General features: G+C 40.1%; 1 protein-coding gene across 2 annotated transcripts in view; it reads right to left on the minus strand.

Moving 5' to 3' along the window:
- Nucleotides 1-27619, minus strand: part of LOC126469085 (putative tRNA (cytidine(32)/guanosine(34)-2'-O)-methyltransferase) — a 77955-nt gene that overhangs the window by 17675 nt on the left and 32661 nt on the right. The window contains exons 5-6 of one of the 2 annotated variants that reach the window (XM_050096603.1): nt 11806-12015; nt 816-1000 (exon numbers count right to left, since the gene is read on the minus strand). In XM_050096603.1, coding sequence (XP_049952560.1) covers nt 816-1000; nt 11806-12015 — 395 coding nt within the window. The remainder of the gene's footprint in view (nt 1-815; nt 1001-11805; nt 12016-27619) is intronic. The other variant, XM_050096604.1, reaches the window with a different exon arrangement.

The raw sequence follows: 27619 nt of genomic DNA on the forward strand, positions 1-27619 counted from the left end.
ACAAAGTTGACACTCGGTGCAGTGGACAATGGGAGTGACTGCAAATGGGAAATGCCTTTATGGTCACTCCCATCAGCTGCTGCGCTGAGTGTCAATTTTGTTTGTGGTTTGTGCATATAATAAATGGGGTGTTACTTACTCCTATCAGCTACCTTGCTGAGTAGAACTCGGCAGCGGCAGGAGGTACAGCATGAAATTTTCCAACATTTGCACATTCACTGCTCCTAATCTACTGAGTAAAGCACCCTGATGTCAAGAAACTTAACCATGTAATGTTTGTAAACACTACTTGACAGCCAACATCATTCCAGCATCATTTTATGTCAGTTTTTTCTCCACAAACTTTTTTATATAAATCATAAATCATGGGAAAATTATAAATATGCTGACACAATATCAGGTGCAAATTAACATTGTAGACATAGTAAATTTGATAGGAGCAATAAAAAATTCCGTAAATGGTGGGAAAATGTTAATTCCAGGAATGTAAAAGCAGGGTTATACCATATAAAAAACACAGTGGTTAGACACTGGACTCGCATTCGGGAGGACGACGGTTCAATCCCGCGTCCGGCCATCCTGATTTAGGTTTTCCGTGATTTCCCTAAATCACTCCAGGCAAATGCCGGGATGGTTCCTCTGAAAGGGCACGGCCGACTTCCTTCCCAATCCTTCCCTAATCCGATGAGACCGATGACCACGCTGTCTGGTCTCCTTCCCCAAACCAACCAACCATATAAAAAACAGCAGATTTTAAGTGGAAAGTAATAAAAAACCTCCAGATACAATAACAGAGACAGTGCTTAAAAACTTACCTCAACTGGATAGCACATATCTGCATCATACGGACTTTCTTCACCACAGCATATAAAAGGTACAATAGCATTTGTGGACTGAGACAGAGTGAGAAAGTCAGAGGTTTCCTTCAAAGGCAGCAGTGCCTGCATAGTTGGCTCATAGTTGACAGGAGGAGAATAGTTTTTGCATAAAACATAGGCTTCTGTAACACAAAAAACTCAAGTGAAACAGAAATAATTTGTTTAAAGATTAAGTAGCCAATGGTACTATACATGCAGCAGAAATGATTATGGATAAATTTTAACTAACTTGAATGGTAAATACACCACCATAATGTGTTAAACATACATAGTTCAAAAGCAATTATTAGATATGAAGTTGCTTTAATTTAATTTTCTTTTCACAGCACTTTTATTAGCAGTATACGTTGAGTGCATCACGTGTACTTTTGGTACGTGGTAGTTAACTGGCCATCAAGGAAACAATGTTAATCATAAAATGGAAATAGCGACTAGAGCACTTTGTCAAAGAGTATTTTATAAATGCTTAGAATTATGGTACAAGTGGTGCAACTGCAAGAGAATCTCTGTTCTCTTCCACAGATCTGGAACTGACGCTTGACACAGCAGAAATGATGGTCTCTCTGAGTTGTTCTTCCAGCAGTCCTTCATGACCAGGCGCGGCTCATGGCTTCTATACTGGGGAAGGCTGCGGTATTTATCGATTGGAGCCAACATAGACCTCGGGTTACGCTGCAGATTAGTCTGACATAAACAAGTAAGGATTCAGGGGGAGGGGGTGGGCATATCATTCTCTACCCATAATTTTACGTACTGTATCTTCTATAATCAGGTATTAAATATCATTAGAAGCTAACTTCGAGTTAAAATCTTTGGTTAGTGTTTTTATACGTCATCATTACAATTTCTGGCACTTTGCAGCAAATCATATGAAAAGACGCATTTCGGAGAGATCTTTAATGCGACGAATGTTAACTTTGCGGCTGCTTAATATTTTAGGTGTTTTCAGTTCTAAACTTAAGGCGTTTATTGTGGTTTACCTCCAAAGCTCGAAGTTTACGAGTTCGCATGACAATACTGTGATGTTTTGGTGACGTCACAGGTCTTGTGCAAGTAAAGCTCACTAAAATCTTGCAAAATACACTCCGAAAAAGAAACTTGCTAATCTCACACGATATCAACAAAAGCAGTCAGCATCAGAAAGCAAGGAAAGTAAAGTAATGGGACAAATTTCGCGCGCTTTGTCCTCTAATTGTTGTGGATTGGCAAGACAGCCAACCCACTATGAGAGGAAGCCAAAAGGCACACGTTTTAGCTCACGCAGGCAGGCATGAGGTCTGGAACAGGTCAAGGAAATTATACTAGCAAAAAACGTACGTAGCTGCTGGAATACTTAACTTTAATCCATAATTGGTGAACATCGCTCTTGACGGTACATGTTTTACAGCATCAATAGTAACTGGTAATGGCGCTTTGCTAGGTTATAGCAAATGACGTAGCTGAAGGCTATGCTAACTATCGTCTCGGCAAATGAGAGCGTATTTTGTCAGTGAACCATCGCTAGCAAAGTCGGCTGTACAACTGCGGCGAGTGCTAGGAAGTCTCTCTAGACCTGCCGTGTGGCGGCACTCGGTCTGCAATCTCTGATAGTGGCGACACGCGGGTCCGACGTATACTAATGGACCACGGCCGATTTAAAGGCTACCATCTAGCAAGTGTGGTGTCTGGCGGTGACACCACACTAATCACTTATGAAACTCTCGCTAGATGGCAGTACTGTTATGTTACTGTAGTCTAGTGCACTCTGGCGGGATATTTGCAAACTTATTCTAAATGTGGATAAAGTAGCCAATGGCAGAAACAAAACAACTATGTAAAACATTATCAAAACAATAATACTAAACGTCAATTAATGACACATCGAAGCGTAGTAGAGATGTGCAGAGACAGAGATTGGATAGCAAAGTTTCGGCCACTCTACATTCCTTTATTACATAGATAGTGGAACGTGAAAAACGTGTGGTGGTTGGTATGACACCCTTAGGCTGCAAGCTCTGAGCCTTCGGGTCGCCCATAAAGAGCAGTACTATGTAGAAGCCACGCCCCCAAACCGCTACTACATGCAGCTTACGGACGTTCCAAGGTGCAGCCTAAACACTACTAACCGTTCAGAAAACATCTATCGATACAAACAGATTCAAAAACGTTGACCGTCGTTATTTTAATCGGAATGGGAAATATCCGAAATTCGTCCTGATAATTTAAATTATGTAATACGTTCTTGCGAAATTTACTTTAACATATATTTTGGGGCGGCTCCGCCTCAGAGCCTTTAATTACGAGCCGCGCCTGTTCATGACTGAGTTTCCTCATTTTGAGAAGAGCAAAGGAGCAATCTGTTTACTTGGTAAAAACATTTAACAGCCTAGATCACATAAATATTTCTTTATTGAAGACAACTGGTTTCCACAGTCTTGGCTGTCATCTTGAGGTCTTAAAAACTCTTTTTGTTATGAAATGTGTTCCTTTTACACTTGCATATCATGCCAAGTTGTTATGTGGATAAAAATCAGCACATTGTAAAAGGTTTGTTACAACTAAAATATTTGAAAACATAATCATATATCACACATGCTTGTTGAATCACAAAAACACTTTACATAGTAGCACATCTGTTTAAATACGCTGAACATTCTTTAAACATTTGATTTTCACTGTTTAGAACATGTCTAGCTTATTGAACAGATGTGCTACTGTCTATTGTGTTTCTGTCATGTAACAAGCATCTGTGAGTAACAAATATATATGGACATGACCATTTGCAAAAGGTGCTGTATATTTTCAAATATTTTAGTTATGACAAACCTTTTACAATGTGCTGATTTTTATTCACATGACAACTTGGCATGAGGTCCATGTAAAATGGTCATATTTCGTAACAAAAAAATATTTTTAAGATCTGAAGAAGACAGAAAAGCCTGTTGAAACTGGTTGTCTTCGAAAAAGAAATGTTTTTACAGTCTAGGCTGTTGAATGTTTTTAGCATCCTTCAGGAATCTGTGTGTGTTCAACTACCTTATTGGTATGGCTCACAATTAAAAGCCAGTCCTGTAGGGTCATGTTCAAAAACTATTTTTGTTAGCATTCCCACCTCACCGAGAGGAAACTTTAATTGTTTTTTGTCCTGTATTTTGTCACTTGGGCCCACATACATTCAATTAGATTGACACCAGTAACTCCCCAACCTCTGTTCTTTAAAGAATCGAACTTTCATTTATAAATGTCACATATACTGAACTATGGGTCATAAAATGATACAATTTTGCAGTTATGTTCAGTGGTGTATGTGGATACCGTCTGCAAAATGTGGTGTGAATAGAATTTAGTAATAAAGCAACAATAACTGAAATGTTGCCTGATTCTGCAATTTTAATGCATGAACATAAAAAAAAAAAAAAAAAAAATGTACTACGCAATAAACTTTCTTTCGTCATTTTGTGGGGTGTGCCAGTGAGAAAGTGTTGCATAAAAGTTTGAATCTATGTGGGAAGTTTGTTGGAGGTCACTAAGTGCTCTCATTCTCAAATACTCGATGAATGTAGTCTGGGTAATTTGCACACTGTGAGTTATGCTGCCTTACGATATACACACATTTTCTAACTGTAACACTTGACTTACTCTGTTAAACCTTTAACATAAGATTATAGCTCTTAATGAGTATGATTATGACAGCATTTTAAATTTTGTCAGTAAGTATATGAAATACTGAAAATAAAAATTTTATTTCCCATGAAAGCTGTAAGCCAGTTGTTGAGTTGGTAGAGTGGAATTTTCTGCAGATAAACTTTACAGCTTCCAGTAACACTGCCTTGTTCATGCTTGGTTCCGATGGAACATTTCTCTGTACTCAAAACAAAATATCTGCTTCTTCAACTGCATTGTTGTAGCTTTATCAAATATTATTTTGTGCATGTCCTATGCTCCCTGCCGCAGGTGGATTAGCAGCTGCAGCAGCAAGTCGTATACCCCTAGCTTACTTATTTGTTACATAGTTAAATTCTTAATTTCTTTGCGTGTTTTTGGGGTCTTGCATTGTTTAATTCATAAATTTTGGGCGTATTATAGTATTTGAGAGTTGTAGCATCGCGCCTTAGTACCTGAATAGTAGATTCTTATTTTAAATTGCGTGTGAGTTTCGTATAGGATGTGTAATTTCGAGTTTTAGTTACTATATTCGTAAATTCAGGCAGATTGTAGCGCAGTCGTTAGGCATTTGTACAGGTTAGTTAATACATTCTTTGCGTGTTTCCCTTGCGTTATCTAGGCACGGATTCGTGTTTCAGTAACTGTTGTTTAACATCGATTAGAATGGACAGGGACTGTGATTGCTGTGTTTGGATGAGGGCTGAGTTGGCAAGCGGCACTGACTTCGGTCGTGTAGCTTGAGGCTGTTGCCAATGGGCACCACTGTGGGGAGTCGGACTTGGGTATCACGGGGATGTCAACCTCTTCCTGTCTGTCCCCAGATCAGTCTGCCGCTGTGGTTGCCCCGGTTGCTGCCCGCAGTGGGGCTGAGCCCTCGCCTGTGGTTGATTGGGAGGTCGTTCCAAGGCGTGGCAGGCAGCGAAAGACGTCCCCGGAGGCTGATCAGAAAGCCTCCCCGGTGCGTCTGACAAACAGGTTTCATGCACTGTCTCTGGCTGAGCCAGATGAAGCTGCCTGCCCTGTTTCAGAGGATGATTCTCAGCCTTCAAGGTCCGGGCAATCACAGAGGGTGGGCTTATTGGTAGTTGGGAGCTCCAATGCTAGGCACGTAATGGGGCCCCTTAGGGATATGGCAGCTAAGGAGGGGAAGAAATCCAGTGTGCACTCCGTGTGCATTCCGGGTGGAGTCATTCCTGATGTGGAAAGGGTCCTTCCGGATGCCATAAAGAACACACGGTGCAGCCAGCTGCAGGTAGTGGCACATGTCGGCACTAATGATGTGTGTCGCTTTGGATCTGATGAAATTCTCTCTGGATTCCAGCGGCTATCTGATTTAGTGAAGGCTGCCGGTCTTGCTTATGAGATGAAGGCAAAGCTCACCATCTGCAGCATCGTTGACAGAACCAACTGCGGACCTTTGGTGCAGAGCCGGGTGGAGGGTCTGAATCAGAGGCTCAGACGGTTTTGCGACCGTGTCGGCTGCAGATTCCTTGACTTGCGCCATAGGGTGATGGGGTTTCGGGTTCCGCTGAATAGGTCAGGAGTTCACTACACTCAGCTGGCGGCTACACGGGTAGCAGAGGCTGTGTGGCGTGGACTGAGCGGTTTTTTAGGTTAGAAGGCCTCGGGGAAAGTACGGGGTGGACTGCAATCTCAAAGGGTGCATGGCAAATACAGGACGTGCTTGGATCAAGGAACAGTCAGAATTGTAGTTGTAAACTGTTGTAGTTGTGCTGGGAAAGTCTGTGAGCTTCAAGCACTAATAGAAAGCACAGAAGCTGAAATCGTTATAGGTACAGAAAGGTGGCCAAAGCCTGAAATAAGTTCTGCAGAAATTTTTACGAAGTCTCAGACGGTGTTCAGGAAAGATAGATTAGGCAGAATTGGTGGTGGAGTGTTTGTGTCTGTCAGTAGTGGTTTATCTTGTAGTGAAGTCGAAGTAGATACTCCGTGCGAATTGGTATGGGTGGAGGTTATACTTAACAGCCGAACTAAGTTAATAATTGGCTCCTTCTACCGACCCCCAGACTCTGATGATATAGTTGCTGAACAGTTCAGAGAAAATTTGAGTCTCGTAACAAATAAATACCCCACTCATACGGTTATAGTTGGTGGGGACTTCAACCTTCCCTCGATATGTTGGCAAAAATACTTGTTCAAAACCGGTGGTAGGCAGAAAACATCTTCCGAGATTGTCCTAAATGCTTTCTCCGAAAATTATTTCGAGCAGTTAGTCCACGAACCCACGCGAATTGTAAATGGTTGCGAAAACACACTTGACCTCTCAGCTACAAACAATCCAGAGCTGATAGAGAGCATCATGACTGATACAGGGATTAGTGACCACAAGGTCGTTGTAGCTAGGCTCAATACCGTTTCTTCCAAATCCACCGGAAACAAACGCAAAATAATTTTATTTAAAAAAGCAGATAAACTGTCACTAGAAGCCTTCCTAAGAGACAATCTCCATTCCTTCCGAACTGACTATGCAAATGTAGACGAGATGTGGCACAAATTCAAAGATATAGTAGCAACAGCAATTGAGAGATTCATACCTCATAAATCGGTAAGAGATGGAACTGATCCCCCGTGGTACACAAAACAGGTCCGAACGCTGTTGCAGAGGCAACGGAGAAAGCATGCGAAGTTCAGAAGAACGCAAAATCCCGAAGATTGGCTAAAATTTACAGACGCGCGAAATTTGGCATGGACTTCAATGCAAGATGCCTTTAATAGGTTCCACAACGAAACATTGTCTCGAAATTTGGTAGAAAATCCAAAGAAATTCTGGTCGTATGTAAAGTACACAAGCGGCAAGACGCAGTCAATACCTTCGCTGTGCAGTGCCGATGGTACTGTTACCGACGACTGCGCCGCTAAAGAGGAGTTATTGAACACAGTTTTCCGAAATTCCTTCACCAGGGAAGACGAATGGCATATTCCAGAATTTGAAACACGAACAGCTGCCACCACGAGTTTCTTAGAAGTAGATACCTTAGGGGTTGCGAAGCAACTCAAATCGCTTGATACGGGCAAGTCTTCAGGTCCAGATTGTATACCGATTAGCTTCCTTTCAGATTACGCTAATACAATAGCTCCCTACTTAGCAATCATATACAACCGCTCGCTCACCGATAGATCTGTACCTACAGATTGGAAAATTGCGTAGGTTGCACCAGTGTTTAAGAAGGGTAGTAGGAGTAATCCATTGAACTACAGACCTATATCACTGACGTCGGTTTGCAGTAGGGTTTTGGAGCATTCAAACACTATGGATCACCTCGAAGAGAATGATCTATTGATACGTAATCAGCATGGTTTCAGAAAACATCGTTCTTGTGCAACACAGCTAGCTCTTTATTCGCACGAAGTAATGGCCGCTATCGACAGGGGATCTCAAGTTGATTCCGTATTTCTAGATTTCCGGAAAGCTTTTGACACCGTTCCTCACAAGTGACTTCTAATCAAGCTGCGGGCCTATGGGGTATCGTCTCAGTTGTGCGACTGGATTCGTGATTTCCTGTCAGGAAGGTCGCAGTTCGTAGTAATAGACGGCAAATCATCGAGTAAAACTGAAGTGATATCAGGTGTTTCCCAGGGAAGCGTCCTGGGACCTCTGCTGTTCCTGATCTATATAAATGACCTGGGTGACAATCTGAGCAGTTCTCTTAGGTTGTTCGCAGATGATGCTGTAATTTACCGTCTAGTAAGGTCATCCGAAGACCAGTATGAGTTGCAAAGCGATTTAGAAAAGATTGCTGTATGGTGTGGCAGGTGGCAGTTGACGCTAAATAACGAAAAGTGTGAGGTGATCCACATGAGTTCCAAAAGAAATCCGTTGGAATTCGATTACTCGATAAATAGTACAATTCTCAAGGCTGTCAATTCAACTAAGTACCTGGGTGTAAAAATTATGAACAACCTCAGTTGGAAAGACCACATAGATAATATTGTGGGGAAGGCGAGCAAAAGGTTGCGTTTCATTGGCAGGACACTTAGAAGATGCAACAAGTCTACTAAAGAGACAGCTTACACTACACTCATTCGTCCTCTGTTAGAATATTGCTGCGCGGTGTGGGATCCTTACCAGGTGGGACTGACAGAGCACATCGAAAGGGTGCAAAAAAGGGCAGCTCGTTTTGTATTATCATGTAATAGGGGAGAGAGTGTGGCAGATATGATACGCGAATTGGGATGGAAGTCATTAAAGCAAAGACTCTTTTGTCGCGGCGAGATCTATTTACGAAATTTCAGTCACCAACTTTCTCTTCCGAATGCGAAAATATTTTGTGGAGCCCAACCTACATAGGTAGGAATGATCATCAAAATAAAATAAGAGAAATCAGAGCTCGAACAGAAAGGTTTAGGTGTTCATTTTTCCCGTGCGCTGTTCGGGAGTGGAATGGTAGAGATATAGTATGATTGTGGTTCGAATAACCCTCTGCCAAGCACTTAAATGTGAATTGCAGAGTAGTCATGTAGATGTAGATGTATGCTTTTGTTGAATCCTGGGGAATATTTTGGAGCAGAAAACTATAAAGCCATTGTCTGAAAACTGTGCATTCACCCCATTGTGATATTAACTTTGCTTTCAGCACTGAAACAGCAGTAAGCAATTTGGAACGAAACCATGAGCTGAGCCAATGTGACGGATGATTGTCCTACCATTTTTGATTATCAGCAGTTTTGTTGTTTCTTGTGCAGTCAGTTTCATAAATATGACTTACTCTGCTTGTCTTAGGCTGAAAGTAAGTTTCTTTAAATTAGGGTATTCCTTGTGTTAATAGTAACCACACACATCTATTTATTACATCCTGCTGGAATACACTCACCTTTGTTACGCATTTACTGGAACTTATAGAGGACAAATAAGTTTTCAGAAAATGGTGACCTGGTGATGCTAAATCATTCTTAACTTCCTTCATTTCCAATTCTGTGTAATCCCTTTGTCTAAACAGTTCCAGGGTAGGTTTTTTTTTTTTTTTTTTTTTTTTTTTTTTTTTTTTTTTTTTTTTTTTTTTTTTTTTAAAAATAGACAACTGTGCTTACCATGTAATGATCCTAGCTCCTACTGAAGTAGACCCCTTGGCTATTTATATATAGTTGTCAATATTCCTGGAGAACTTGGAAGCAGACAGGGAAATTTTCAACTGCAATGCTTGTGAGCTCATTTGTCATAGCCCATTGGATGTCTGCGATATCTTGATGAAGCTTTCCTTTCAGTCGCCTTTGCACTTTCGGAAATAAGAAAAAATTTCAAGGTGAAAGGTTGAGCAAATATGGCAGATGTAGGATGGCAACAACAAAATGTCTGGCCAGATACTCAGTAATAGGTAAAGCAGTATCAGGTATTGCGTTGTCATGCATTAAGGACCAGTCCTGAGAATGCCACAAGCCAGGGCAGCGATGGCAAATCATTTGTGGCAAACGTTTCAAGACTCTCATGTAAAGAGCATGGTTCACTGTCTGATCTGAAGGAACATACTCATGATGAGCTAATTCTTAACTACCAAGAGTGTGCTCAACATTGTCTTTGTTCTTGAAGGTTGTCCTTTGACTTTTTTCAAGGCTGGTGATCCAGGATTCTGCCATTCAGCGCTTCATGTGAGGGTCATACTGGTGGCACCAACTTTCATCTCCAGCAATAATCTTTGACATAAATGTTTGATCATATCTAACTCTATACAGTAGTTCAGCAGAAATTCTTTGTCTTTCCTCCTTGCATTTGTCTGTTAGTGTTTGAGGGACTAGCTTTGCATTAAGTTTCCATTTTCCTAAATCTTCACATAAAATCTTATTACAAACATCATGATTCAAATTTAGTTGTTCTGATATCACATGCACAGTTACAGTCTTCTCTCAATGACTAACTTACACGCTCCACGTTTGCATTGGTATGTGCTGTAGATGTGTGACCAAATCTGTGACTGTATTGCCCTGTACCTCTGCCTTCACAAAACCTTTTATGCCACTCAAAAACACGATTTGTTGAAAGTGCTTCACCTGCATGACCATTGTCCATGTTCATTAGGGGTTTTCCTGAGCTTGATGCACAACTTAATGTTCACTCTTTGGTCACAATTAGCATACACTGTGTCACTGTAACTAATGCTCCAAGAACCCAACAGTGTGTTACTAAGTACAGCCTAGCCACTTCGTGAGTTTGTGTACAAACATGGGTAGGTCATTTCAAGGATGCACATATACCAGGTAACATAAAAAAAATTTTCCTTTTTAGTTTTGCAAATTCAGAAATAAAGAAAACTTGTCATGGAACTTTTCTGACAAAGGGAGTATGTTAAGTGCAGTGGTTGATCTTTTCACCACTCCTATCTAAATTTGGAGTACTCACACTTGGAACTCACCTATTTGCAGCTTTGTCCACTAATTGGAATTCATTTCCAAATCTCTCATATTTCTGAAGCCAGCAAATGTTGATGTTATTTGCAGCTAACCGTGTGTTGACATATGAAGGGTGATGTTACTAAATGGGGACAAACTGCAGGAAACTACCTCTAAGAGGATAAGTAGCAAGGAAGGTCATACGGGCATATGGCTGAAATGCCATGGAATGCATGATGGTCATATGTGCTTATGACCTGTTTTGCTCCTTAGCCTCTCAGGGACCATTTCCTACAGTTTGTCCCCATTTTAGCAAAAGCACCCTGTGTATCAAACTGCTACTAAAATAAAGTTAATACAGAAAACTAGTTCACAGCAGCAATTAACAAACACTGAACACTCTAACAACTGAAAACACAGCACCTGGCAAAGAGCTGAGAAAAACGGAAGTGACTGATGCTTAGTACCATGTGCTATTGTTTAAATATGGTGTGGAAACATAGTGTGTTTCACCAGATGACCTATTAGTGGTACTGTAGGGAAAACTGGCTCATCATTGGTGTTTCCTGGACAGTGCGACCATGTTCCCTCCACTGGGCTCAACTGTCAAAAGTCACAAGTTATTTTAACTGCAAAAGAGACATAGGGATAATGAAGAAAATGTCACAGAGGGTTTGGAACTGGATGTGAACAACTACTTTCAAATTAATACTTCAGTACCACCATTGCAACAGTTAAAAGAAATACAGTTGATCTCTACACATAAAATTTTCTTGAATATGTCAAAAATTGAAGTTGTATAATGATTCAGATTCCACAAACTTTGTTTTCTCCTACAGTAAAAATGGCTTGCTTTGTCTGTTACATTATTGCTATCAGATCTGACCTGGAACAAATAAGTATCAATCATCTTGTGAATATATAGTCTCTTTGTACTTACCTATGCTTGAATTTCGACAACATTTTGGTTTGACGCACATGACATCAGTAAAAAATTGTTTCAGTTTGGCATATACACGGTTAACATCCTTCCCACGAAATATTTTAGCTAGAAATGTTCCCCCTGGTTTTAATATGAGAGTACTGATATTGAGGGCAGACAGCACCAAATATGACTGCACATATTCATCAAAATCACTTTTGTGGCTGACTGAAACATAAGACAACACAAAATCTGTACAATAATGTGCAATAAACAAAATGAAATGTTTTCTCCATGTCTGGTAAATGTCAGATCATGGGCTCTCAGAGGCTTATGCCACAATCTTGCAAACAGCTATATTTGTGGAGTGTTCCAAGATGCACTGCATTTCAGGTGTATAGGCACAGACATCACACAAAAAAGTGAAAGGACTAATACCACTGTTTATATGAAAGTGAATGAGTGGTATTTAAGGTGACTACTGAATGTCAAAAATAATCATACAAGTGCTTATCTATAAACCACAACAATTCAGGCATTTCCATTACTGTTTAATAAAAAATACCAATTCAGTTGTATATTATGAGAAGGAAAGATGCTGAGTCGCACATAGGCACAACAAAAAGACATATAGTTTTTGGCTACTAAGGCCTTCATCAACAATACACAGACACACACATACACATACTCACACAAATGCAACTCACACACATGACTGCAGTCTCAGGCAACTGAACCAATGTGGTTTCAGTTGCCCGAGGAGACTGCAAGTGTGTGTGTGTGTGTGTGTGTGTGTGTGTGTGTGTGTGGCATGCCTATTGTTGATGAAGGTCTTAACAGCTGAAATCTATAATTGTGAGAGTCTTTTTGTTGTGCCTACCTGTGACTCAGCATCTACATTATATGGTGAGTAGCAAGTTTCCTTCTCATAATTCAGTTGATAACTTTGTTTTAGAACTATATTCTGGGAATTCTCAACCAAGCAATGCAACAGTGAGTACTGTTTTAATGCGTATGTCATGACCATTAAACAGTTGTTAAAGTATACTGAATGGCTTCTACTCTGGCTTTAGGTCATCCACATTCTTCTTGTTTTTGCTTCCCATCATTGTTTTGGACATCATTAATAATTTGGTATCATTTCGAAATGAAATTCTGTGAAACCTTTATTTTCAATTCTATACATTGACAAAATAATCTACTGTCTTTCTACAATCATGTGATGATTAATTTTATTACATGAAACAAGGTCAATCAATATATGGGGTAGAGTATATCATCCATATTAAAAAATACACTACATGTGTAGCAAAAAAGATGAGGCCACTACATTTCCTCATCATCGCCGAGGTGACAGTTTCTGAAAATTACATGACCTACACAAACATTTCAACTTACACATATATTTCAATAAATTTTCATCATATGTCTTCTGTGTGATACTTGAAGAAGAAAATCTCTGACTGATCTAAACACTATCTTTTATGACCACTCTCAGGTGTAATAATGTAAGTCAGAGCTGAAACAATACCTTGCAAATGGATGTAACTGAGGTTTTGTAGAGTGCCTACTCGCTATCATCAGAATTATTAACTTCGACATTTGCTTCTTGAAATATGTATGACAAAAACTGCACCCAATCTGCCACAAACACTTAAAACAGCCCAAAAAGAGTGATAAATTCACCTGAAATACTAGTCATCTACAAACAGTTTTTGATACCAGGAATTCCATAACATTCCACTCAGCTGAAACAAAACCAAATGCATCCAGAGGATTCTATATCTTTTCATTTTCTAACATATTGTTCAACAACACATTTGTGTTAAAACTCTTCTGTCACTTTTATAATTGTTTGAAGCTTGGGCTTAAATTTGTTGGATGGATCAGGAGGAAAAAAAAGTTCAACTTTTGTGAGTAACCAGCATATTCCTCCAGAGAAAAAAAAACTGTATGCATATTGCCTGAGCCACTGCAAATTCATTTATTCTCATGGCAATTCATGCATATTTTACAAGAAATGGAGATTTCCAGCTCAGTTGACAAAGACCAACATAAGCTTCTCTGTGCTGAAAGTGAGTACTGTCACTCTATCTTTGTTGACCTCATTGTGTCAATTTATTACTGTGTAACGTTTGTAAGGCACAGTTTTGAAAAACAGTCCACATCTGTCTACATCAAATATTTCTGAGAGCTGTTCTGCAAGTAGCATGCTGTAGCAGCTGGAACCACTGGTTGGTGTGCTCTGGGTAACCTATTCAAACCTTAATACCTGCAGTTATTTGCTATTTAGTATTTATCAGTTCAGTAAGGTTCCATAAATCTATCACATTTGTATGTTCTGGAACATTCGATGTTTGTGTAAGTAGCTGCACTCTCTGCCCAAGTGTTCATTTCTGTTCTGGCTATACCTTGGTGTTTGTAATAAATATGCTTTTAGTGCTAAGTGTTGTACTTCACAGACAACCCTGCTTTTGGATTTAGACTCTATTCTGTTTGGTGAAGACGTTGGGTACTTCAAAATGTCTGCATCACTGTGGCTCCAATTGGGCAACAAAAAAGCCGTAACTTATGAGGACAGGAGCTGGAATGCAAGAAGTACATCATTCCCAAGGTCTGCATGCTCAGGAGACCAATGAATTCCTAAACAGCAGTAAGTCAGCAGCACATCAGGTATCCATCAGTGTTTTCTGGAGAGGCTGGTTGGGACCCAAAAAATGGCTGGAAAGACTCAATCAAGTTGCCAAATATAACAGGCAGAATGTCCTGATGTGTTTGGCAAATGTGTTCTTTAACTTAGGTGGCACAGCCCAGCAGTGGTTCTGAACAATGAAGAGAAACTCAACAGCTGGCATAAATCCAGGCCAAACTGAAGAAAATATTTGGCAACACGCAGCAGCAAGTCTGCTTAGTGAAAGAACATGGCAAAATGTCATGGGGAAATGGTACAGTCTTACATACAGACTGTTTTAGGCCTATGTCACACTGTGATCCGAGTACAACAGAAGCTGACTAAATCTCACACTTGATGGAAGAAGTTGCAAAAGATCTCTGGTAAAAGATGTCACAACAATAGAGAAAATAATCAGATGGCGCCAAAAAATTGACAAAATGCAACAGAAAAATGTTGGACAACAGATGTAAGAGTGAATCCTGAATGTCATCCCCATGATGGTTGTGGAAGACCACCATGACCTCACCTATCTGTTACGCCATTTTATAAGAGAAGAGATACAGCATTTTATGGCAGCCAGAACAATTGGACCAGGTAAGCACAGACTAGCAGCAATGAATGTTGGCCATATACATCAGGAGGTAACAGAGAATGTTGAAGAACAGATGTACAGGGTTTTATAAAAAGTAATGAGACTGATTTTTTAAATCAAAATTTATTCTAAATATTGCTACAACCATTTAGTACTCTTCAATGTGTGACCCTTGAGAGTCAACAACCCACTGCATGTGAGATTTCCACACTTCAAAAGCTACCATGAACGCTGAGTCTGGGATGTCCTTCAAAGTCCTCGTTGTGACGGCTTGGACCTAGTCCAGGGTCCCATGATGGTGTCATTTAAGGAAAGTTTTTAGTTTGGGGAACAAAAAAAAGGTCTAGTGGAGCCACATTGGGACTGTAGGGGGGGCTGGGGAATCGTTGGAATCCCTTTCTTGGCCAGGTAGCAGGCTACCATGAAACAGGTATGACTCAGCACATTGTCATGATGCAGCTTCCAATCATTGGTGATGGCTGGCCTCACGCAATGGACCCTGGCTTTCAGTCTCTTGAGCACTTCGCAATAAAAAGAACCGATGACAGTTTGGCCTCATGATAAACCATGCCCCTGACGTCAAAAAACACAATCGGCATGGCGTTCACCTTCAATTTGCTCATGTGAGCTGTTTTTGGACTTTTTGGAAATGGGGATGCTGCAGTGTGCCATTCGGCAATCATGCACTTTGTCTCCATGTCATACTGAAACAACCAGGATTTGTCTCTGGTGATAATGTTATCTAAAAATTCTGGATCAGCTTCAAGGCTCTGGAGATTGTCTTGGTAGGCGTCCACAAGTGCTTGGTTTTGAACGTCTGACAAAATCTTTGGAACCATCTAGGCGCAGATCTTCCTCACCGACAATTCTTTGGTGATGATGTTATGCACTGTCATTTTATCAAGCCTGAGGGCGCTACTATCATCCTGACACTCATGCGATGGTCAGTGTTCAATAAAACGCACACATGGTCAATGTTGTCATCAGTTTTGCTGGTTGACAGGTGTCTGGAGTGGCCCTGGTCCTCAAAGCTGTCCTGGCCCTCTTTAAAGCTCTTCACACACCTGAAAACCCAGGCTTTTAACAGGCAATCATTGCCATAGGCTTGGCAACACATATGAATGTTTCCTTACCCAATTTTCCTAGTTTCTCACAAAACTTGATGGTGTAATGTTGAGTGATTGTTTGCTGCATGTTGCACCATGACTGACGACTTTGCAACGTGTCCACTCAAGAGCTCCTGAGACAAGAGCCCACAGGAAAACGGCACCTCACGTGTTTTCGGCCAGACACCCAGTACACCCCCCCCCCCCCCCCCCCCAATGCCGCACTGGGAAGTACAGTCATGTAGTCGTGTCAGCAAAAAATCTGTCTCATTACTTTTTATACAAACCATGTATCAATCTTTAGCACCAATCTCTGCCACCAGTTGAATGCATCAGGAACAATGGACCTGGCCAAATTGGACTTACTCCGGAGCCATCAAGCGACAGCCCAGCACCTGACCAATGCACATATAACAATTCTTCTGCCAAGAAAGAACAGCCATTTGGAGGACAGACTGCAATGCATACCCTTGACACATTGAACACCACTGCAGAGAAAGAAAACAAGTTTTTGATGTCTGCTTAACTGCCAGATGTCAACCACCACAACAATTCTATTCATGCCAGTCAACTCCAGACAATTAAAATCGACCGGTGGGATGAAGCTCATCACCATACCTGGACAAGGTCACTTCCAAACACAGCATACCTATTCTCTGTGCTGTACAGAGGTACTAGCCACTCAACTAGCTGTTGAATTCACGAAAACTAAGCAAGGCGACCATTGATGAAAGTGAGGCTGCCACAAATGAAAATCCTTCATGGACAACAGTCATCGAGATGCCAGGAAATCTCATTCACAGCCAACCTGTCTTGGCACTTGTTGACTCTTGGGGTTTCATTTTCTGTAATGATGAATGCTTAATATTACCAGATAGAGGAAACTATGTTCCATTATATGATAATGACTGTGCTGAAAGACTGCAGGAACAGATATTGTAAGAATAACAATCACTGAAGGAACACAGCCCTTCAAATTTGTAATTTTGTCAGAATGTAGTCATAATATAATTTTCAGATGGGATATCTTGATGCATCACAATTAGCCACAGAATGCGGAAGATCAGAGTTCCCAACTAATGAAGCTTTTTCAACAAGCACACCTGACACAGACTGCTGTGAGCGATTGTCATCAATAAAATGAGTCCCAGTTGTCAGTCTAGAAGCTCAGTTAAACTGTGACACTTTTCTCAATTGTAAAAAGTTACTCAGGTTTACAAAAGAAATCTACATTCAAATGAAGTTCATAAGCACTGCAGGTGGTTGAAGAGAACTTTGGATTACTAACTGTCATGAGCAGCTGCAACTCGTCCCTAAAGATATGTGCACAGGGCTAGCCAAAATAGTGCAGGAAGAGCAGCTTAATGACACTGATGAAGAAATGTGCTTTGCTATCACTACAGGAAACACAGAGGAGGAAGCTACTACTGAATAGCCAACAGGCTCTGGCCTGACTGAGGAACAATGTTGGTGAGTATTAGCTGTTCTGTGACAATTTCAGATGCTTTCAAATCTGAAGTGGAGAAAAGACAGATCAAGCAGCACATGGTAGAACACCGCGTAACCCTTGGGATTATCCACCTGTAGGATGTTATCAGCCGGAGAATGGATAACCAAGGAGAAGTGGCAAAGATGCTGCAAGACGACATGAACCTGCAGAAAGTACCTGTTCCTATTCTGTGGTCCTTGTGAAGAAGAAGGATGGAAGACTGCATTTCTGCATTGTCTAATAACATGCGTACTTCTGTTACCGACCTGTCTATACCTTTCTGCTTGGAAGAGCTGCAGAGGACGGTTAGTAAGTGTAAAAAAGGAAAGGTTGCTGATCTGGATGATCCTAGGAATGAGCAAATAAAACGTTTTGGTCCTGCAACACTAAAATGGATTTTAGAACTTTTTAACAACTGCTTAAGCTCTGGTAGGATCCCCAAAGTCTTGCGGAAAGCTCGTGTCATCGCTATCCTTAAATCCGGTAAAGAGAACAATGATCCTATGAACTACCGTCCCATATCTCTTCTTTGCCATTAGTATAAAATCTTGGAGATAATGATTCTGAATTGCTTGACAGAAGCAATTGACTCTGTGATCATACCTCAACAGGCTGCTTTAGACCAAGTAAAAGCTGCACATCACAGATCCTCAGTTTCACCGAGTACATCGAAGACAGCTTTGAATCACGTATGGTAACCGGTGTGGTCTTTGTTGACCTGTCTGCTGCATATGACACTGTGAACCATAAATTAACCCTGAAAAAATTTTATGACGTCACTAATGACTCTACTTCAACCACCTTAATAGCCAACTTCCTTAGCAACAGGAGATTTTTCGTGGAATTTCAAGGATGGCGCAGTAGATGGAGACTACAGAGGAATGGGTTACCATAGGGCAGTGTTCTGGCTCCTATACTCTTTAATCTACATCTACATCTACATGATTACTCTGCAATTCACATTTAAGTGCTTGGCAGAGGGTTATTGGAACCACAATCATACTATCTCCCTACCATTCCACTCCCGAACAGTGCGCGGGAAAAACGAACACCTAAACCTTTCTGTTCGAGCTCTGATTTCTCTTATTTTATTTTGATGATCATTCCTACCTATGTAGGTTGGGCTCAACAAAATATTTTCGCATTTGGAAGAGAAAGTTGGTGACTGAAATTTCGTAAATAGATCTTGCCGTGACGAAAAACGTCTTTGCTTTAATGACTTCCATCCCAACTCGTCTATCATATCTGCCACACTTTCTTCCCTATTACGTGATAATACAAAATGAACTGCCCTTTTTTGCACCCTTTCGATGTCCTCCATCAATCCCACCTGGTAAGGATCCCACACCGCACAGCAATATTCTAACAGAGGACGAACGAGTGTAGTGTAAGCTGTCTCTTTAGTGGACTTGTTGCATCTTCTAAGTGTCCTGCCAATGAAACGCAACCTTTGGCTCGCCTTCCCCACAATATTATCTATGTGGTCTTTCCAACTGAGGTTGTTCGTAATTTTTACACCCAGGTACTTAGTTGAATTGACAGCTTTGAGAATTGTACTATTTATCGAGTAATCGAATTCCAACGGATTTCTTTTGGAACTCATGTGGATCACCTCACACTTTTCGTTATTTAGCGTCAACTGCCACCTGCCACACCATACAGCAATCTTTTCTAAATCGCTTTGCAACTGATGCTGGTCTTCGGATGACCTTACTAGACGGTAAATTACAGAATCATCTGCGAACAACCAAAGAGAACTGCTCAGATTGTCACCCAGGTCATTTATATAGATCAGGAACAGCAGAGGTCCCAGGACGCTTTCCTGGGGAACACCTGATATCACTTCAGTTTTACTCGATGATTTGCCGTCTATTACTGCGAACTGCGACCTTCCTGACAGGAAATCATGAATCCAGTCGCACAACTGAGACGATACCCCATAGGCCTGCAGCTTGATTAGAAGTCGCTTGTGAGGAATGGTGTCAAAAGCTTTCCGGAAATCTAGAAATACGGAATCAACTTGAGATCCCCTGTCGATAGCATTCATAATATGTATACAAATGATCAACTACCCTCGCTGTACACCAGAAGTTTTTTGTACATGGATGATCTGGCACTGGCACTGTCTGAAGCACTTGGAGGACTAGGATGGTTCTACAAAAATAATAACTTAAGGCCTAACCCTACAAAAAGGCAAGTCTGTGCTTTCCACCTATAAAACAGATAGGCCAACCAACAACTAAATATTTCATGGAATGGCACTCAACTTGAACATTCATTTTCCCCAAAGTATCTTGACCTTAGAACAGAGCCTAACATTCAAAACGTATTGTCAAAACACCAAAATGAAAGTGTCCGCAAGGAATAATATCATATGAAAACTAAGGGGATCTAACTGGGGTGCATACCCAGTGGACTTTGGCTTTCGCGTTGTGCTACTCTGCAGGCTAATATGCAGCGCCTCTCTGGCATAACTACTACCATGCTAGGCACGTGGACATCACTCTGAATGAGACGTGCCGCATAATCACTGGGCGCCTGAGACCCGCTAAATTGGAGCAGCTGTATAATCTAGCAGGTATAGCTCCACCCGACATCAGGCATGAAGCAGGTGTTCAAGCAGAAGGACACAGAGCCTTGACATCTGACACTCACCTATTATTTGCCCATTTGCCAGTGTCCTCTTGCTTGAAGTCCAGAAAAAGTTTTGTAAGGAACTATGTAAACAACAACAACACAAACCAAAGGCTAGACATGTAAAGAAAGAGAGTAGAGACTGCTCCTCTAGGCTGCAGACAACCTAAAGAAGAACTACCTCCCAGTGATAATGAGAGCTGGTGTACCTGGAAGCCCCTCAACAAATTACAAAATGGTGTTGGACGGTGTAAAAAAACTCTTGAAAAATGGGGATATGCTAGAGGACCCTCAACTTGTGAGTGTGGAGAGGAGCAGACAATGTCTCACCTGCGCAACTGCCGTCTATGCCTGTCATCATGTGCAGAAGAAGAGATGATGCTGACCAGTTCTAATGCCTTGGACATTGCCCATTTCTGGTCAAAGACAATTTAATTCAATGTCTGTTAGTCTATACTTACGTGTATTTATGAATGCTTATTTATGTACAATTACTTCTGACTGTATGCTAACTGTAATGCTTTGAATGTAACTCACTTTTGAGCAAAAACAAGTTAATCATAGATTTCTTTGTCCCTTTACATATTAATGTCCATTGTCTACTTACATGTTTTATAACTGTTAGTTTCTGTTAATTCCCTTGTAATTGAAGCCTTTGACATGAATAAAAAATACCTGCAGGAAAAGACATTTCAAACTTGTTTGATTCTTGGCTCTGGCTTCTGATAACTTTTATTTCCAGACTTTTCTTTTTGGGTTTCCCATTTAGTAGGAGTTGGTGAGAAATTTGATTAGGTGTTATTGTAAGGATTTACTTGGCTATCTTAGGTCATTGTTATGTTTTTTGACTATGTTCCAGGCCACTTTGCTGCTGTGGGTCACACTGATTCTTTCTGGGAATGACCCATTTCCTCTGCTGTGACTCACTAATCATTTCCATCTATGTTTCTCAGCATAGCACTAACTCTTCACCAAAAAGATCCTGTTCATAAAGTGTTTCGTATTTCCTCAGGATGTCTTTTGATTTGTCGGACAAGCCTGATAAAATGCATCATGGTATATGTCTCCTAGAAATCTTTTCAAAGATATTTATGAAGGATTGGTAAATTTCTGGGATTAGGCAGAGATTTTTTATTTCTCCACCCAGTTCCTCAGTGCACTCTGTCCATTTACCTTCTTAAAAGTTGAACCTTCAGAGTAATTAGGTGTGTATAAGGTTGTTAAGCACTGATCTTCCATATTTGTGCTTACAAAATGATTATTGGTGTTGAATTCACATTCCAGATCTTGCTGTTGAATGAGCATGGTAGCTTGGGGTCATGAATCAGGGATAATTTATTTATTCCCACCCACTTACCTAATATGTGTCTATCCTCATCTGTACCCACACGATGTGCTGTGGTAGTTAAAGTCTACTAACTGGACTGTCTTTTCTGGTTGTTGCAATTAGGTGGCAATATCAGGATGACCTCCTCTCCACATACTGATGTTATTGTATAGGTGCCATGTTCAACAGTCAGTAGTTCTATTTTTTGTTGTTGGTAGTTCTATTGGTTGATGTTATGGCTGTTTCAGGTTTTGTGAAGATAGCTCTGCCATATTTAGGATGTGGATTTTCTGTGGCTAATTTCATCCCCTGTATTTCTGGTATTATTGCCCCTTCTTTTCTGTGTGTTTCTTCAACACAAAGTAAGTCCCATTTATGCATGCAGCAAAGTTCTGACAGAATTTGTTGTCTATTTTTGGTGATACCATTATTAGAGATGGCTCTGAGAAGAGCCTTTTCTTCTTGATTTTTTTCAGCACTGGAAGGATTGGCTGTTGCCTTTTGTTGCAACATTTCTAGGGAACAACAGCATTATCTGATAGATGTTTGTTGGTATTTTACCTCAGTTAAGGCTTTCTAGGATGCAATTTTCCAGGTGGTGCAAGTCTGGCCTCGAGTTTTGGTAATCGGTTCCAGAATGTGTCTCACACTTATTGATCCTATCCATAGATATTTTTAAAATTTTATATTGTCTACATAAGCATAAGTTACAGACCTTTTGCTTGAATTCCTAGTCAGTTACTGTACAGAAATTTATACAGCCCTAGTTCGGAGAATATAAGGAATTTAACGATTTTTCAGCTCAGGTTATCTACCAGCTTTCATTTTCTGTTGCTTCACAAGCAACTGCCACATCATCTTGCAACATTCAATTTAACATCCTAGGAGACTTAAAAATTATTTTTGTGACAGCATATTGTTTCATCATATTTCCGTATAATTTAAAATATCTCTGCTACTGAAAATGTCTTTCTCTGATTTTTCAGGTGTTTTGCACAAATCTTTAAGCACTAAAACTAAAAGTCTTTTCTCAATCATCCTGCACTTTGCTACAGCTGAGTAGCTTTCTTAAAGAGCATTTTACATACAATAAAGTTGAAGTCAATTGAAAGTTAGGAATATAGCTAAGAGAAGGATTACAGAGTCCATGGCTTACACCTAAACAAACGTGGTAAGGAGATTATCTGCAATAGACTGGCCTTCCTGACAACTACGGGGGACAATAAGAAACCAAAAGCCATAAAAAGACGCTAATAAGCAATTGGAAAGACAAACAAGATGGGAAATAAAAGGAGTAATAGTGGCCATACTGTGCAAACTACACTAGACAAATGGGTCACGAAGTCACAGAGACGAAACACAAACCCCCTGATCCCTCAAAAAGGTCAGGAACCTGACAGGATCAATAATGTGATGGTGAACATTATCGAGACATCCCTCCAAAACGTAAATGTGATGCCTCAGGAGAATGAAGTGCATGTGGATACTTTTCAGGCCCGCCTGGAAGATGAGTCGGCTGCTAAGGACGACCAACAGAACCAGCACAACTGCTCAGAAGTCAACATGCCTGGAATACAGCACAATTTAATCCAAAGGTCAGTGACACGATAAATATGACTTCGAGCCCCCTGAGTAAACCCCACTCAGATCTGAAAATCGATTATCACACTGTCCAATCCTTGAGCAACAAAACTGATGACTTAAGCATTTTGCTGACCAGTGAACTCAGTGATATCTCAGTAGTATGCCTAGCAGAGCACTGGCTCTGCACTGATGTAGTTAAGTTAATCTCACTACCAAACTTCAAATTGTGCGAACACTACTCCAGATCAAATGATGGACATGGTGGGGTTGCCATCTTCATAAAACAACACATTGAATATAGCCCACTTCCTACCCTAAAGGAAATAGGAACAGACATGATCTTTGAATGTGCAGCCATAAAGCTTACAGATCTAAATCTAATTGTAGCTACAATTTACTGTCCCCCCTCCAGTAGTATTAATGATTTTCTGTTACAAATGGACTTGTTTCTATCCAAAATAAGTCAGTGGAAACAGGATGTGATTATATGTGGTGACATTAATATACACTTTCTCACCCACAACAGAAACAGGGAAACATTGATTAACATTGCAAAAACTTATAATCTGCATGGCCTTGTAAACGAGCCCACCGGAATAACACCCACATCCAAGACAGCTCTAGATCAAATTTTTGCAAATAGTAATAAACTTAACCCAACTCTAGAAGTATACAATGCAGGATTCAGTGACCACCAATCTGTCATTCTAAAGGTCGATGTTAGCAAAGATACCTCAAACCCAGTCCCACCTAAAACTTTACGAAGGTTTTTCACCCAAGAGAACTTGAACAAGCTAAATGGCCTCCTTAGTAAAGAAAAGTGGACAGAGATGTACACAGCAAATGATGTCAACATGAAATTCATGACAAAATGACCCACCACTTTCAAGAGGCCTTTCCACAAAAACCAGTAAGAATAAATAATAATAATAATAATAATAATAATAATAGAAACAAGAGTTGGATTACACCAGCTATAAAAATCTCTTGCAAACATAAAAGAATACGCCACATGTTATGTAAACAAACTAGTGACTCCCTCCTACTGACAGAATACTATAAAAACTACACATGTATCCTAAGAAGAGTGATGAGACAAGCAAAAAGGATGCAGAATGATGAGTACATTGACAAATCCAGCAATAAAGTAAAAGCAATGTGGAATATCATAAAAAGGGAAAGAGGGGAAATAAAAGCTTCACACACGAACATAGAAATCAAACTCAACAATGAATCTATATCTAATCCCGAAGTTGTGGTGAACTCTTTCAACAATTTCTTTACGAGCATATCACACATGTGCAGAGTCAATTTTCATTACCAAAGTCACTGAAAATGATGTTGCAAGAGCCCTCAGAGAGTTAAAAAATTCATATTCAGCTGGAATTGATGGTATCCCAGCAGCTGTAATCAAAAATTGTGAACACACAATTGCTGAACCATTAACTCACCTCTGTGACTGTTCTTTCCAGGCAGGTATCTTCCCTGAAGCTCTGAAACTTTCTAAAGTAATTCCTGTCTTCAAAAAAGGTGATAATAAAGATATGAATAACTACAGGCCTATCTCAATCTCATCGTGCTTTTCTAAGTTTTTGAAAAAATAATGTAAAAAAAAAAAAAAAAAAAGATGGACTTCATTGGAAAAAAAAAAAAAAAAAAAAAGATTTACTAAGTTTAGCTCAACATGGGTTCAGAAGCAACAAATCTACTGAAACTGCAGTATATGATTGCATAAATATGCTATTAGAACTGTTAGATAGAAAACAACCCACAACAGGCATATTTCTGGATCTGTCAAAGGCTTTTGACACTGTTGACCACAAAATATTAATGGAAAAATTAGAACACTACGGTATCAGAGGAATTGCAAACAACTGGATTTCTACATTCCTAACCAATCGGATGCAGAGAGTCAGCATTAACTCAATAACCGAAATACTATCAAGTAATAAAACTGTAAAGCAAGGTGTTCCACAGAGCTCAGTATTGGGACCCCTACTTTTCCTCCTGTATATTAATGACTTGAGCCTGAATATTGATGCACACAAAACAATAATATTTGCTGATGACACAACTGTACTCCTCAAAGGGGAGAATACAGATGCTGTGCAAAAAGCTGTGAACTTGGCCACTGAACAACTCAGCAACTGGGCTAAAATCAACAGTTTAACTATCAACACCAAAAAGACAGCTTCCATGAACTTTCACACAACACAAAACGCTAATTCCTCTCAGCCATTTGTCACTGTAAATAACCAGTCAATAGATACCGACACTGTTTTCAAATTCCTGGGTCTGTGGGTTCAAGATAACCTGAAATGGAATACACATACAGGAAAGGTAAATGCCAGGATTTGCACTGGCTGTTATGTATTGAGTATACTGAAAACATGTGCTAGCCGGAAAACATTAACCAGTGCACACTACGCTTACATACAAGCCCACCTAAAATATGATGTAATATTCTGGGGAAATTGTCCAACTGCTCTGAGCACATTCAGAATCCAGAAGAGAGCAATGAGGATTATTACTGGGAGCAAACCCAGAGACTCCTGCAAACCCATCTTCAGAAAGTTGGAAATCCTTACACTGCCTTGCCTCTACATTCTTGAGACTCTACAATTTTTCAGAAACCACATAGTGCCAACTGACCCCAGAGTTGTAAAAAAATAATGAAATACATGAACACAACACCAGGAAAAATGGAAACCTGCATGTTATACATACAAATACTCAACTGTGTAAAAAGGGATCTTTCCACATGGGCCTCCAACTGTTCAACAATCTTCCCACTAGTATTAAGTCCATCGAAGACAACATAAAATTTAGCAAAGCCGTGAAGTCATATTTGTTGTGTCACTGTTTTTACTCTGTAAATGAATACTTAGAACAGTAATCTTGCTGTTTGTGTTAAATTGAAAACATTGAGCAATATAATACATTAGGATACTATAGGCCTATGTTAATATATGTTAACAATGTTAAATGATATTTTCCGACATCTGCAACACACTGTGTACCATCAGATCACATGGAATAAATAAATAAACATTGTCTAATCATAGTTAACATTGTTTCTTGTTCTACCTGTTCAGTAGCACTACAATTTGTTCACCAGGTAACAACAGATTGTTAATGACTATGTAACAGTTTGGAATTAACAATGTGATTTATTGCAATTCTTTGAAGTTGATAAAACATCTTACACTAAACTATAAAAAAGCAAATAAAATTGGGTGGGGAGTGACTATAGGATCCTCTGACTCTGAAAATGCATGATGCCACTAACAATCTTTTTTTCATTCTTCCGTATATTTTCAAAAAGATGCTACCAATGGAAGGACAGCATGTGTATTGTGGGAGAGGTGCACATTAAACAGGGAATGTGTATATACACTAGTACGAAAGAATTTCTGGACTGGAGTGAAAGAGTATTTTAAATAGGAAAAAAATTAATTCACGAGTGTCTTAATGAAGTTTTACTGCATATGACAATAGTTCATTACTCACCATATGGAAGAGGTGCTAACCAGCAGACAGATTTGTAGAATGGACAGTGAATTGCTTTCACCTCCCCCCACCGCAAATCTCTTCTTGATAGTGTGTGCACGCACATGTGCACATATGTGTGCACGCCCCCCCCCCCCCCCCACACACACATACACACACAGAGGAAAAGAGAGAGAGAGATAGAGAGAGGTGGGGGGGAGGGGGGCGGAGGGAGATATATCAACTGTTGGTTGCTGACACAGTAGCATGCATGTGTCACTGACATCCATTTGATGTACCTATACCTTACTCCATATCTCTTCTATTTAGTAAATAGTGATGTACCCTCAAATACATATTGTGAAACGAAAGGGATACATTTCAATAGCTGTTACCAGCAAATCAGACTTTTGATACAAGTCATTTAAGTCATTTTTTTCAATATGCTAGACAAAAAAGGAAAGACAGAATTACAAAAGTGATTAATACATCTGTGTTGCACTAGAGTAATGAATAAGATGTATAAGCTATATAGATACAGTAACTACATTACCAAATCAGTGCATTCCACTACCAAATAAGAGGCACAAAGATTGTACAACAAAACTAGTTTGCTAGGCATATGTGCTACCCACTACATCATCCCGGCATACAGACTTCAATTCGCACCTCAGCTCATCTTGATTTTCCCCTTCTTAATCTGTCAGTACTGCCGAAGCTCTCCGATATTGTAATAGCACTCTAGCTTTGCACATAAAGGAGAAATCTTGTTTATACCTCAGGCACATATAATCTACATGTCTCCAATTCACACCTCAGCCCATCTTGATTTGCTCCTTTTTAAATCGTCAGCTGTGTTAGGGAGGGCACTGGATTAGAGTATTCGCTGTAGCTGTGTTAGCCACTATGCCAGGGTTATATAGTATATAGCACATCT

The sequence above is a fragment of the Schistocerca serialis genome, chromosome 1 (assembly GCF_023864345.2).
Source record: "Schistocerca serialis cubense isolate TAMUIC-IGC-003099 chromosome 1, iqSchSeri2.2, whole genome shotgun sequence".
In the NCBI taxonomy this organism is placed as follows: domain Eukaryota; kingdom Metazoa; phylum Arthropoda; class Insecta; order Orthoptera; family Acrididae; genus Schistocerca; species Schistocerca serialis.